Source organism: Sinocyclocheilus anshuiensis, unplaced genomic scaffold (genome assembly GCF_001515605.1).
Source record: "Sinocyclocheilus anshuiensis isolate Anshui unplaced genomic scaffold, SAMN03320099.WGS_v1.1 scaffold206, whole genome shotgun sequence".
Lineage (NCBI taxonomy): Eukaryota > Metazoa > Chordata > Actinopteri > Cypriniformes > Cyprinidae > Sinocyclocheilus > Sinocyclocheilus anshuiensis.
The window spans coordinates 375550-390171 of record NW_015542358.1 but is presented as its reverse complement, the minus strand read 5'-3'; the positions used below and the strand labels follow the sequence as shown (position 1 = coordinate 390171).

Genomic DNA, 14622 nt, shown 5'->3' with positions numbered 1-14622 from the left:
AGACAGACAGACAGACAGATAGATAGATAGATAGATAGACAGACAGACAGACAGATAGATAGATAAAGCATTAGAACAATAGAACAATGGAACAATAGATAGATAGATAGATAGATACGTAGACATACAGACAGACAGACAGATAGAGCATTAGAACAATAAATAGATAGATAGACAGACAGACAGACAGACAGACAGATAGATAGATAGATAGATAGATAGATAGATAGATAGATAGATAGATAGATAGATAGATAGATAGACAGACAGGCATATTGTTTTAACGTTCTATCTATCTATCTATATATCTATCTATCTATTGTTCTAATGCTCTATCTACTATCTATCTATCTATACAGATAGACAGACAGACAGACAGACAGACAGACAGACATATAGAGCATGAAAGGTTTAAAACGACATGAGGGTGAGTAAATGATGACAGAATTTTCATTTTTTGGGGGAACTATCCCTTTAATTCATTCATTCATTCATTTATTTATTTTTTAATGAAATTATACTCTAAATAAGAAACTAAATCTGCCATCAGGTGGCGGTAAATGTCCTCATTCGATTTGTTCAAACGGCTGATTCATTCAGGAATAAAGTAAACGGCTCTCTTTATGTATGGACCTTTGAATCATTGGTTCACATGATTCGTTCAAAAAGCGGATTTATTCAGAAACTAAACACCGCCGTGTTGCTCGGAGATGCACAACAGTTCTGCTGTGGATTTAAAGGTAATATGTTCTCTGCAAAATTGAGCAAAAACACATAATATTGTGTTAACACAATATTAACTTCTCATTTACAGAACTGTTGTATAAAATCACACTTAAACTCGTGATATTCGGGACAAAAACAGCACTCGTGTGTTATTGCTCTTGCTGCTCATGTGATATTGTGTGATATGTGATATATATAAATATGAGACAAAACTCACACAGGGGAATTTTTGCACCAGTATCTTGAATTTTATGGCATAACTGCATTTATGGAGTTGTTGCCCTGCATCATATTTGTCAACAGTCAACTATATTAAATGTAAGATGACGTACAGGTCTGGGGGCGGGGCCAGTGCATTAACTGCGTTAAAATATTTTAATCGTGTAATTTTTTCATAACTAATTAATTAACGCGTTAAACTGACAGCCCTAATATATATATATATTGTGTATATATGTGAACAAAGGGAATTTCCCAGAAGGAAACACACCTTCCAATCTTGACATGTTAATTAAAACTTTAGCCAGAGTTCATGACACATAGCATCAGTGCTGACCCATGGGAGCAGGGAAACAAGGCTGTCATCACTTCATTTTCTGAAGTATAGCGAAAGTTACGTGCTGAAATGCCTGACAAGCGGCTGCACTCACCTCTGAGATCTTCTCCAGCGATGGGACAAAATAATCATCGCAAACGATAGCCAGTGCGTAGAACATATAGACGACCTGCAACAAGAAGATAGATAGATAGATAGATAGATAGAACAATAGATAGATAGATAGATAGATAGATAGATAGATAGATAGAACAATATATAGATAGATAGATAGATAGATAGATAGAACGATAGATAGAACTACAGATAGATAGATAGATAGATAGATAGATAGAACTATATAGATAGATAGATAGATGATAGATAGATAGAACAATAGATAGATAGATAGATAGATAGATAGATAGATAGATAGATAGATAGAACGTTGGATGGATGGATGGATGGATGGAGTGTCACTCACACAGAGCACATGCAGTAGTACGGCTCCTCTCTTGCGCTGCTCTTTGGTGAAGATGTCCTCAGGGAACTCATGAATTGCTAATGGGAGAACACCACATGGTTTGGACATGGAATCATCAGAAACAATTGTGCTTGCTGGATTTTCAAAACCAATTTAGCTGAATGTGTTGTGGGCTAGTGGCATGTACGACACCAGAGAGGAATATGAACTTTAATGACGATAGAACTCAATTCTATTTATAGCCTCCCATCACTGTGCTACTGAAGCCTTCCTTCTCCAAACTCATATGAAAACATATACACTATAGACCCACTTTCTTGGTTATGTTATCTCAGTAATTTGTGCCTAAACATAAGTTTTAGAAGAGTTTTCTCAAATTTCTCAATAATTCTCATCAAATTCAGTGTGAGTAATGGTTGAAAGATTACAGGATTTTTTTTATTCTTATTTTAAAGTGTAGTCTTATTTAAAATTACTTTATCATTTGAAATGACTTGGAAACAGAGTCACACAGAAAATGTTATAATGTTAAACGTTACAATTTCAAATGAAGTGAACAAGCCAACTGCGTATAATAAATTCAACTGAAACAACATCTCATTAATCAGAAATAAAACAGAATCAAGCTATTAATTCCATTAATGAAATATCCATAGATTAAATAAGGATTCATAAACATATCTACATCTGTAAAGTTGAACAAGAGTTACAATGTAGATGCTGCCAATACGTCAGTATTGTACGTTTTAGTGTTTATGTGAAAATTATACTCATGAGATGACATTGCTACTATCCACATTAATTTTATAGCTGTTTCTTATGGCTGTGTACATTTGTTTATTTTTATTTTTTTGTTATTCTAAGATATTTTAGAAAAGACAAGTTGAAGTTCTCAGTTGTGTTTCACTAAAGTACCATCACATCTCCTTTGACTTTGAGCAATAACATTTTCCACTAACAAAAGCAAACACATGCACAGGGATAATTTTCTGTCTTGCCCTTTATATCCCAGACAGAACAACTTCACCCCTCCTTAGTTATTTACTATGGTTTCTTTTTCTTGAATTCTCTAATTTCTCGTCTTTTTTCCTTTGCTATCTCACTCTCTCTCTATCCTCCATCTCCTTTCCTTCCTCTTTTTTGTCATCTTTCCATCCTCTTCTGTAGCCCAGTGTCAAAAGACATGTTTTGGCTCTATGTAAATCTCTGAATCGCGCTGAAAACCCATCTCCGATGAAGGCAGTTACTATGGCGACGTCTTCCCTAGGGCAGTGAATCGTTGACGAACAGCGGCTGGAAGCCAATGGCAACAGAGCGAAAGTGAGAAACTGAGTGGAGGACATATCTTTCCCATGGACTTGATTTAGGAAATATGGAAAAAAAAGGAGGGACCAAAGAGATGACAAGCAACACAGAAGTGCAACTGCTAAAAATACTCAATTTTCCTCTCCCAGGGAGAACGTCTTGGGGTTCTGTGAGAAAGACGCACATATAAGACGGTGCTTGACTCCAACAAAAATAGAGAAAGTGTGTAAATAATTCATTATATTTTTCAGTTGAAATGAACACTAATAACAGTAAAACATCAACAAAGTTTATTCCTTTTCTCACAAATTATGATTACAGGGGCATATTATCGATTAATAAATGCACAATACTCTGTTATGACCTTTTAGCATAGTGCATGATTTGTAAAGTAACACATATTGACATTTGCATCAAATAACCAGCTCCATATATATGGCTTTTCTGATGTAGTAAACTTGCTCAATAGCGCACCCGGTACAGCATTAAACCCCTTGAATTAAAGCTTAAAATCTGCACTTCAATATCATCTTGATTGCTTTATTTTTAATTCTGTTCTGTGGCATACCGAGCCGAAATTATGAAAATTGTGTCAGTGTTCAAATATATACAGACCTAACTGTATATAGGGGATCGCGGGGCACAAAGTAACACAGGGTTAGTTGTAATACACGTGGTTTAAATATTTCCACACATGCTAGCATAAGACAATTTACAGTATTTACTAGTTACCATATCAACATTGTATAGAGAAAAAAGTGCGCCAAAATTAAAACATCTTTTGTAGATATCGCTGAACATTTATTTTACCATAGTAAAATTAAATTTCTGGCTTAAGTAAATTTTTCATCTCAGTTGTTATTATTCATTTAAAATGAGACAAGACATGTACAGCTCTTTGGCTTGTTTATGTGGGCCGTCCCAAGCCTGGTTGCAATGTGTTCATTGTCAAACTCCAAAATCAGATTATTTTTAATTCTTAAAAAATTCAATTATTTTATACAAAAAAATATATATATATTTTATTGGCAAAATATTTTAGTTTGTCTTGTATATTTTTTTCATGAGATCAGATAACGTTTGAAGCTGTCATATACACTCATGTTACAGTATACCCCTCAGATGTTACAATGTACCCCACCTACGGGGCATGTTGTCACATTTCACTTCCAATTTTTGAGGGTAAATAAAGAAAAACGTATGCACTGTAATTATGAAACAAAGTGACATATTTGCACTAGACAAGTGTGAAATTACTGTGGATAAAAAATTATATTTTGAATCCCATGTGGATTTACACAAACGGAGAAAGTCAAAAAGTGTTACGTTGTGCCTCCTATACACACACACACACACACACACACACACACACATATACAGTATACTGTACATATATATATATATATATATATATATATATATAGCAAAACAATTAATTATACTAGGTTTCAATCAATTTATCAATCTCATAATTTAATCAATACACAGTTAGTTTAGTCACTGGTATGTAGAAAAAAGATTGGTTTTGGATGCGACTTCAACCAGACAGTAACAACACATTATTACAAATAACTCAAGATCTCGACATTTGATTGGCTCCAAATAAAAAGTAAAATGACGGTAACAAACATATGCATTACTTTGAAATATTTCTCTCATGCTTTTGTCATTTATATTTTTGTTTTATATTTTATATTATAATATTTCTGTTATTTATATATTTCTAACCAACAGGAGGATTTATTTGGTCCATAGGCTTATTAGGGTCACTTTCCCTAAATACTGGGCAAATCATATCCAACTGAAAGCAATTACTTGTGCTTATGCCATGTGACTTTAATGCATCATGTCAGAAGAGGTTACACTCCAGGTCTGATTACCACACAGTCAAAAATGATGCAGCATGATTTGTTTTTATTAGATTGCAGTGATTGTGCTTGTCTGTAAGGGATTTTCTAGCTACCTATACTCCTTCTGAAATGTACACAAAATATCTGGCCAGCGCATAGAACATCATGTGCAATGATTACTGACATGCCTAAAAATAGCATCTTCCCTTTCCTTCTCATTATTTATTTCCTCCCACCTTTCTCTCTCGCCGCCTCTGTCTTTTTCATCTAAGCTCCCGCTCTCACATGGCTCTCCACAAACACACGCACTCCCAAAATTTAGCATTCAGTTGCCAAGCAACACAACCCTCAAAGGATTCTCGTCTGAAGACGGGGTCTGCCGTCTCGGCCTTTTTATAAGGAACAAAAACAATGGCGAGGACGAGAGAGAGACAGAAAAAAGAAATCAATCTCAGACTTATTACATAATCCCCTCTAATTATGGAAGAGCAGTTTATGGAACTGCACCTATTAAACGTAATATTGCTCAGCTCTCACAGACAAGCAAAATACTGGAGATTTTGCCAACAGCATTTCATCCAATTGCAGATCTGACAATGAGAGCAGTCATTAACTCAGAGCATTTTTGCTAGCGCTCTTTGAATTGATGAGTTACCTATTATATTCTCATACTCACAAAGTGAGACATGGCACATGAAACATGATTTAACCTTTAACAACAATGCTAACTTACTTGTATTTTAATATCAAAACACAATGTATAAAAACAAAACTCACAAATTTTCACAGCAGTCATCTTTAAGTCTAACACTTAACCCCCTGATGTTCATATTTGACCAAAAAAATTTACTTCAAAAATGTTTTTATAATTTTTTTAGATTTGTTCTACTTGCTATGTGAACACATGCGCGCGCGCGCACACACACACACACACATACACACACACACACACACACACACACATACACACACACACACAAATCATGGACATGATTTGAAAAAGTTAAATGGTCCCGAAAAAAAAAATAGTCACACTTGTAGTCTTCGGATTTTCCCTTAGCACTGGAAACTAATGGAAAACGAATTTCCTAGTGGAAACATATGGTACTGCGCCAAAACAAAATCTTTTTTCTATGCTCAAAAAGTGGTCAACAGGTAATAAATGGACTACAGCATAAATATAATTTAGTATAATAAAATCCCCTAAAAATAAAAAAAAATATATATTAAATAAACATTATCAAACATTATGAAACTAAAATACAGTACATTTATTTAACTGAAATAAATGTAAAAAAAAAAAAAAATTTTTGACCGGCCAGTCGAAAAGCACCAGAGGGTTAAAAATTAAGCACTTTTTGAATTGCTTTAACACAGTAACAAAATTGCATGACTTTTTAGCAATTACCCTTTCTACCCTCCACTATAAACCCGTAGTGAATGCTCTCTCTTGGATCAACTCAATGCTTCTTGTCTCAGTGCAATAGTGGAAACTTCCAAACAAGCAATCATTTTGTTACATGGTGAAGATGTAACAATATTATTCATTTTGTGCATGTTTACAGTAGGATACATAAAATGCATAACTGTGTGTTGTACAAGTTTATTTTCTAAAAGGCCAAAGAACCCACCCTTATTAAAAAAAATTACATTTTAGCATACTTTAAAAAAGAGTACTTATGTAATATGATGTAATATTGAATATTTTACAAGTCAACACATTGATATAAGTGTACTTCTTTAAAGCATGACAAAAGATTATTAAAACATAATGATTTTAAATGTACAAAAACCTTTAATTTGACATTATTACAAAGGCAACTTTTTAAGTGTGTTAAAAAACAGTCATGAAAGTGTCTCTCTTTAAAGGGGTCATCGGATGCTAAATTCACTTTTACATGTTGTTTAAACATAGATGTGTGTTTACACATCCACCGTATAATGATAAAAATCCACCCAGTGCTTTTGAAGAAATCCCCAATAATAATAATCACTTTCACAGATCAGGCTGCACTGAGATTCTTGCTCCCGACATCCGAGCCGCTCAAGACGCAGTGGATTACCTTTGTTTTTGAAGGGAATGCACCCCCCATGCGTTTATGTTCGCGCGAATCATTTGTAATCCAGCTTCACCTACAGATGAAGTGAGTATAAAGTTTTTTTTATGAATCTTTGCAAATCGTCTTTCCTAATAATGTGCTAGTTAGCAAGTTCCGCGGCTAAAGTTTACAGCCTCAGGGAAGCGCTCGTCACCCCACAGAAGAGAGGGGCGGGGTCAGCAGAGCTCATTAGCATTTAAAGGGACATGCACCGAAACGGCTGGCTGTGAACAGAGCTGTTTTTGACAGGGTAAAAAGGGTGTTGTTTTACACTACCACTGAGAAATTTTAACCAAAGTATGTTATAGACTTTTCATTAAGACCCTAAAGAATCATATCAACTTGTGGAAAATGGGCATCCAATGACTCTTTTAAGTCACTTAAGTGGCCTTTTAGTTTATTAATATTATATTATCTGCAAGTACTTTTGTAGAAATATACTTTTAAGATTTGAAGTACACTACAAGTGCACATTCAGTAGAATTAGGTAGAATTATGTTTTTGCATGTATGCGTATGGGAGTTTAGTAATGTGGAGAAACCTAATGTATTCAGGTTTTAATAATATTGAGTCGATAACTCATGTCATTTGTTCTAACACTCTTTGATTTGACCTATTCATTGGGGAAATCAGATCCTCTTTATCAAAAGATCTAGATTGATAGTGTTTTGGTTCGCTTTATCCCTGACATCCCTGACTGTGTATCTTCAATGCTTGAGTGTACAGGTCTAATTTTGGCAACTAACAGTGCCGCAAGCATCCATTCTGTGGTGTTCGCCATTATTTAAACTACTTGCTGGGCTCACAGATTAAAGCAGACAGACCATGCTGTGATCTCAGTTCTCAGTACTTTGTCTGCATAATACACAAACTGCAACAGAACTACAATAATAACAACAGAGGCATTTGTCTGAGATCAATGGCTGTAAGTGTTTTCCAGATGAGGCAGTAGAGCATCTGTTCCTGACATCTGTTTATGTTTGCTGTAGCCTCCTGATATCTCTGGACAGTGTATGTTTTCTATGTCCTTTTTTTCTGTTTTGCAACAATAATTCATACATCTCTGCAACACGTGGCCTCTTCAGATAGAACTCTGCTTTCCGAAGGTCAAGCAGACTCTTGTGAAAAAGAAGTACACTTTTTACATAATTTTAAAAGAGTACTTCTTATGGAAATAATGTATTTTAAAAGAATATACTTAAGTGTAAACTTAATGTAATGTTTTTGGACACTTAACTGAGTGTTAATTGCAATTAAATGAAAATGTATTATAGTTGAAAGCTGAACTTTTACCTTTGACTGAGTAATTTTTGACCCACTTAAGTAGGACTTCAGTACATCTTTACATGTAATTTCATAATTACTTCTATTGTCTTTATACATTGACTTAATGTACTTCTTTAAAGCACTTAAAACAATTATTTAAATATACTTTAAATGTAAATCTTTTAATTTGACATTTTTACAAAGTGCACTTTGTAAACGTGTACTTAAGTGTGTTAAGTAGCACAGTCATGAAAATGTCTCTCTTTATGTCACTTAAGTGGACTTTTATTTCATTAACAGGTTTTTGCAGGTTTTATCAAGATAAAATGAAGACTCTGAAAACATTTTTAAGACCAAGTAAAAAAATTAAGAAATATATTGAAGGAAACACAAAATAGTGATTATTTTAAAATTGATACACATTTACTTGAGAATCAAAATGGCATCAGATAAAAAGTCTTGTTAAGAATGAAATCGATTAAAATAAAGTGAGTTTATGATTTAAACAAGAACTCAAATTAAACATGCAAATGGGACCAGAAAAAAAGTTTTCAAACCGCTACTGACATACATTGGTTCTTGTTTTAAGCATAAACTCATTTAAACTCATTTTTGTTCATTTTTAAAGACTTTTTACATTTGCATCTCAAGCAAATATATACCTTGAGTTTAAGGATGTTTAGATTTTTAGACATTTAGTGTTTTTTTTTATGCTACAAGTGCACATTCAATACAATGAAGCAGACTTCATTTTCACAAGAGGAGTTTAGGGAATATACTCCATGCATCCATAGTAGCCTAGAGCTACAAACACACACAAATATACTGTGTAAATGTTATATATCTTTCAAGCAGAGGCCTTTGGGCAAAACAAATATTTAGTAGTTTGTATCAATCACCACAAAACAGTAAATAAATAGCACACCATAAAATCTTAAATATAAATGTGAGATTTAAAATGTTCTGGAATGCAAACATTATAAAACATTTGTTGCCCACCTGCTCTGGGAGTGTCAATTGTTTGATTTTCGACTCCATACTGCAGGACCCTGCGTCTGGGAAAGTCTGTTTCTGGCCACGAAGACTTGATCTCTGTAATGACATGAGAAATGAATATATCACTACACCTTTCACAACCAAATGTGTACAAAAGTTTACTTCTATATCTGCTAACTGTCACTGCAACAGTCAACAATGTTAATAAAAACATTTATGAATCCATCAGGTAAACCAAAAAAGGTATTTGCGAGCAAGTATACTTGAGTAAAGACATTCGGCACCAGAAGGCACTTCAAGCTCCACTACGTAAGCATGTGTCCTGACGCACATACTGTACAACCAGAACCATTTTGTTTAGTTTTCACTTGGCAGCGAGAAAACACAACAGTGTGGCAAAGCTATGCAACATCCTGTTCTGTTGTATTATACTGTATATAATACTGTGAGGATACAGTACGTCAAAGATGAAAACGGTTGTCGCACCGACACATATACAAGTTGCTTTTTAAAACGAATAATTTATCTGCCATAAATTAGTAGATAAATTATGCAGTTCTGTAATTCACGACAGATTTGACATCATCTGTCTCAAGCCAAATTTAACAACTGAAATCTGAATTTTGTTGTTTTGTGGGCTATGTGTATGTTTGGACAGCTTACCTAAAATAAAGCAATATTTTCTGAAATCATAATTGCATTGCATTTTGTTGATTTTGCTCACCAATGGATGCTCTGCAGTGAATGGGTGCCGTCAGAATGAGAGTCCAAACAGCTGATAAAAACATCAAAATTATCCACAATAATCCACTCCAGTCCATCAGATAATGTCTTGAGAAGTGAAAAGCTGCATGTTTTTATAAAACCAAATCCACCATTAAAGCATTTCTAATCTTGGCTTCTGGCTAAACTACAAGTCCTCTAACCATAATATTGCTTTTTCCAGTGAAAAAGTAGTCTCGTGTGAATCAGGAGAGAAATATACATGGACCAAGCACCATTTACAAGTCAAAACAGCCCAAAACTGTTTTGTTTTCAAATATTTGGGTGGATTGTGATGTGAGAGGACAGCATTGGATGAACTTTTTCACTGGAAGAAGTGATATTATGGATTATGAATTTTGCCAGAAGTGGCCGTTTAAAAAGATGAATTTCTTTTCTCAAGATATTAACTGGTGGACTGGAGTGGTGTGGATTAACATTGCTTCTGGCAAAAACACGGGTCCTCTATCCTTAATATTGATTGCTTTTTCCAGTGAAAAAGTAGTCTCGTGTGAATCAGGAGAGAAATATACATGGACCAAGCACCATTTACAAGTCAAAAGAGCCCAAAACTGTTTTGTTTTCAAATATTTGGGTGGATTGTGATGTGAGAGGACAGCATTGGATGAACTTTTTCACTGGAAGAAGCGATATTATGGATTATGAATTTTGCCAGAAGTGGCCGTTTAAAAAGATGAATTTATTTTCTCAAGATATTAACTGGTGGACTGGAGTGGTGTGGATTACTTGTGGATTATTGTGATGTTTTTATCAGCTGTTTGGACTCTCATTCTGACGGCACCCATTCACTGCAGAGCATCCATTGCTGAGAAAGTGATGGAATGCTACATTTCTTCAAATACAAAATAAAGAAACAAACTCATCTACAGGGTGAGTACATAAAAAACAAACACAAAACTCAGCATAAAAAAAATCACATGTGAATCTATGTTTTTCTTTTCTTGATCTTAAAGTTCAGCTTACGTTGTAAGCATTCAGATATTGTGTCTTTGCGAGCTTTCAGTCCGATAATTGTCTAAAAGCAGACTGGACATCTCATCATCATTTTGCCAGGTTCTATAGCCTGAACATTTTTATCAGTGAAGCCAGGTGATTAAGATTATTTCAGTAAAAACTCAGAGGTGATTCTCACTTAAAATTCAAAGATTTCATTAACAGTTTATGTTAAAAATCTGTGATTTTTGAGTTCAAATTGAGACAAAAGAGTGTGGTTTAAACTGCCTTCAGATTATGCCATTTCTAATGTGCTTATTACTCTGTTGTTCGAAGATTTTTGAAGCTGTTCTCACCAAGCGGTTTAAAAACTTTCTTATCAGACTGTCTCTCTTGCTCTCTTTATAGGGCATATTTTTCCAGCTTTCGTTTTGTGATGCTATATATGGGTAAAATCAGCTCCTCTGCTGCACTACCGTCCTCTCTGTCATCACAAAACATAAAAATGAAACAACTGATGCCACACACGAAGATCACGCTGGAACAGTTTGTTGTCGTGGATCAGTCTACTGTCAGTGGGTATAAACCTGTGGCTGTTCTTTATTCAACTAATCCAATTATACAAGTACACTTGAGCAGAATAATGTTTGTTTTTTTCAACTTGCACACACACTGTAGACTGAAAGTGACCATCTGTCTATATATCATTACTGTGCCTTGTGAAAAACGGATTGATGTGCACTTAAGTGTACTTCAAAACTTTAAAGTCTAAAAAAGACTACACTTGCAGATAATACTTATTTTCTGAATGTTATCATCCATATGTTGTTTCGTATTTCGTAGTGCTTGATTCTACTTTGCTGCATGCTACCCTGTCTATATAATATTATTTTGCTGTTTCTACTAACTATTGTCTGTCATCATTGTCTACCCTTCCAGTGTTATTTTTTCCTTGTTGCATGTACTTTGTAAAGCATCCTTGAACCCTGTAAAGGTGCTATATAAATAAAAATTATTATTATTATTATTATATATTTATGAAATAAAAGACCACTTAAGTGACATAAAGAAAGATACTTTTATGTTTCTTAACACATTTAAGTACACTTTTAAAAAGTGCACTTTGTAGTAATGTCACATTAAAAGTTTTACTTTAAAGTACATTTTAAACATTAGTTTTAATAATCATTTGTCATGCCTTAAAGAAGTATGTGTTGACTAACATGCAAAGCACATGATTATAATTGTAGTGTTTTTAAGTTAATATATTTTAAATTGCAACTTCATCCTAACAAATATGCGATTACAAATATAGTTAAATAGATTTCATATAGAAATGCCATTAGTGTATTTACATTTTTTACCATAAAAAGACAACTTCAAAGACAATGGAAATAATTATGCAATTACATATAAAATGTACTCAAGTTCTACTTAAGTGAGTCAAAAAGCACTCTAAAGTTCAACTAATTGCATTTAATTTTAATTTGAACAATAATAATTTTTATTGCATTTAACATGCAACAAGTGTCCAAAAACATTACATTCAGTTTGCACTTTAGTATATTGTTTCCATAATAAGTACTCTTTTTAACAAGGATAATTTCTTGCTTGCCGTTGGTTCCTCCAATTATAATGTTAACACTGTGTTTACAAGCGCATCTGCTGCAAATAATATGTTTGCAAACCAATATTCATTAGTATTTATAAACAGCCTCAAAAAAGCTCAAGTTCATATGCAAGGCTCATTTATTTTTGAGTGTTTCAAGAGATAAATACTTGATAAAGACAGCACCTCTGAGGTTCCCAAAACCACAAAAGAACTGATCTCTTAATATAACAATAATAAAACTATAGGAAGCATCTAATTATTGCTTTAACCCTTGGTATGCGAATTTCTAGAATCAGGTTATTTTGGACACTTTTGAACCCTTAATGCAGCAATATAACTTGATTTAGGTAGGATACTTTATATAGATTGGTCTTTCTCTCTCTTCCTCTAAATAATGAGCACTATATCATGTCACCTTCCTTCTCTTTGCAAAATCATAAATATAGAGTTTCTGTTACTCAACTGGTAGAGCAGACACTACCAATGGCAAAGTCATGGGTTTGCATCAAGAAGGAAAATATTATATTCTATCCAACGTGGCATTCAACATGTCCATAATACAGCAGCAATTACATGTTAACTGCAATATACAGGCTTTATATATACTATAGGTTAAATGCATGGGGAAACACCTTTCAGCGGTGCTGTGACGCAGGTGTGAAGAGGGTTTTACTAGAAGGAGAAGCCAGAAGAAGAATCATGTAAAATAGTAATTGCTGCTTTATGAAAAGAAAACCATATGTGACCCTGGAGCACAAAAGCAGTCATAAGTAGCACAGGTATATTTGTAGCAATAGCCAACAATACATTGTATGGGTCAAAATTATTGATTTTTCTTTTATGGCAAAATCATTATAGGATTTTATGTAAAGATCATGTTCCATGAAGATATTTTGTAAATTTCTTACTGTAAATATATCAAAACTTATTTTTTGATTATTAATATGCATGGCTAAGAACTTCATTTGGACAACTTTAAAGGCGATTTTCTCAATGTATCTCAGCCAAATATGATATAATATATAATATCATATCCTAACAAACCATACATCAATGGAAAGCTTATTTATTCGGCTTTCAGATGATTTATAAATCTCAATTTAACAAAATTGACCCTTATGACTGGTTTTGTGTGGTCCAGGGTCACATTTTGGCTAAATTATTAGGCTATTGTTATTTGTAATGTATAAAAAGACCAACAAACTATTTAAAGTTCATTTATTTTATTTTATTAATGTTTATAAATCAGTATGCTCCTCTTCATTAGGAGCACAGATGCGGAGGCACACAAATGAGATTCTCAAAAAAAAAAAAAAACTAAACTCAAAATGCATTTCACGAACAGAAGGATGACCAAGGGATGATGTTGTAACACTAATGAATGTTTTGTCTGTGGTTGTCCTAACCTGTCAGCTGCAGGACCTGTGCGAGCCACACCACCGCGAGAAGCCCGACTCCACAGCAGCAGAAGCGCCTGGCGCTCCGTGTCACCGACTTCATCCCGCTCCGTCTGCTCCGCGCCTCGGTCTCAGAACATGACCTCCGCAGATTCCTCCTGTTATAACTGCCTTCTGACTAAACTAAACTTTTGGGTTGCCTTGTTTTTCTTCATCACAGTCAACACTGCGCTGTTGCGAACTGTTTAGACGCATCGTTCCGCTGACCTGTCTTAGGTGCTCGGGTATCATCTGCTTCAAAGCGCGCAAATGCGCACATGCCATTGGATTTGGAGCGGTCGTTCCTCTCTCTCTCTCTCATATAGGCTACACACACAAATCACACCGCTGCCACTTGAGGGCGGCTCTTGCAAATAGTCGTGCTGTAATCGTGGACGACCAATAAGAAAACACTAGGAGGCGAAAGACTCAACCTCGTACAGTATGTCCCTATTGCTCAAATCTCTGAGTTTGATAAATCGGAACGGAGCGGTAGCGAAAATATATGGAATATATGTGACCCTGGACCACAAAACCAGTTTTCAAGGGTCAATTTTTTTTTATTTAGATTTATACACCATCTGAAAGCTGAATAAA

The 14622-nt window shown here is 34.4% G+C and overlaps 1 protein-coding gene across 1 annotated transcript in view; it reads right to left on the bottom strand.

Annotated features, from left to right (window-relative positions):
- LOC107691863 (sodium/potassium/calcium exchanger 3-like) overlaps positions 1–14268 on the bottom strand; it is a 25061-nt gene extending 10793 nt beyond the window's left edge. The window contains exons 1-4 of the mRNA XM_016490686.1: positions 13996–14268; positions 9265–9357; positions 1746–1822; positions 1377–1451 (exon numbers count right to left, since the gene is read on the bottom strand). Of these exons, the coding sequence (XP_016346172.1) occupies positions 1377–1451; positions 1746–1822; positions 9265–9357; positions 13996–14089 (339 nt within the window). The 5' untranslated portion in view covers positions 14090–14268. The remainder of the gene's footprint in view (positions 1–1376; positions 1452–1745; positions 1823–9264; positions 9358–13995) is intronic.
- Between the last annotated feature and the right edge of the window lie 354 nt (positions 14269–14622).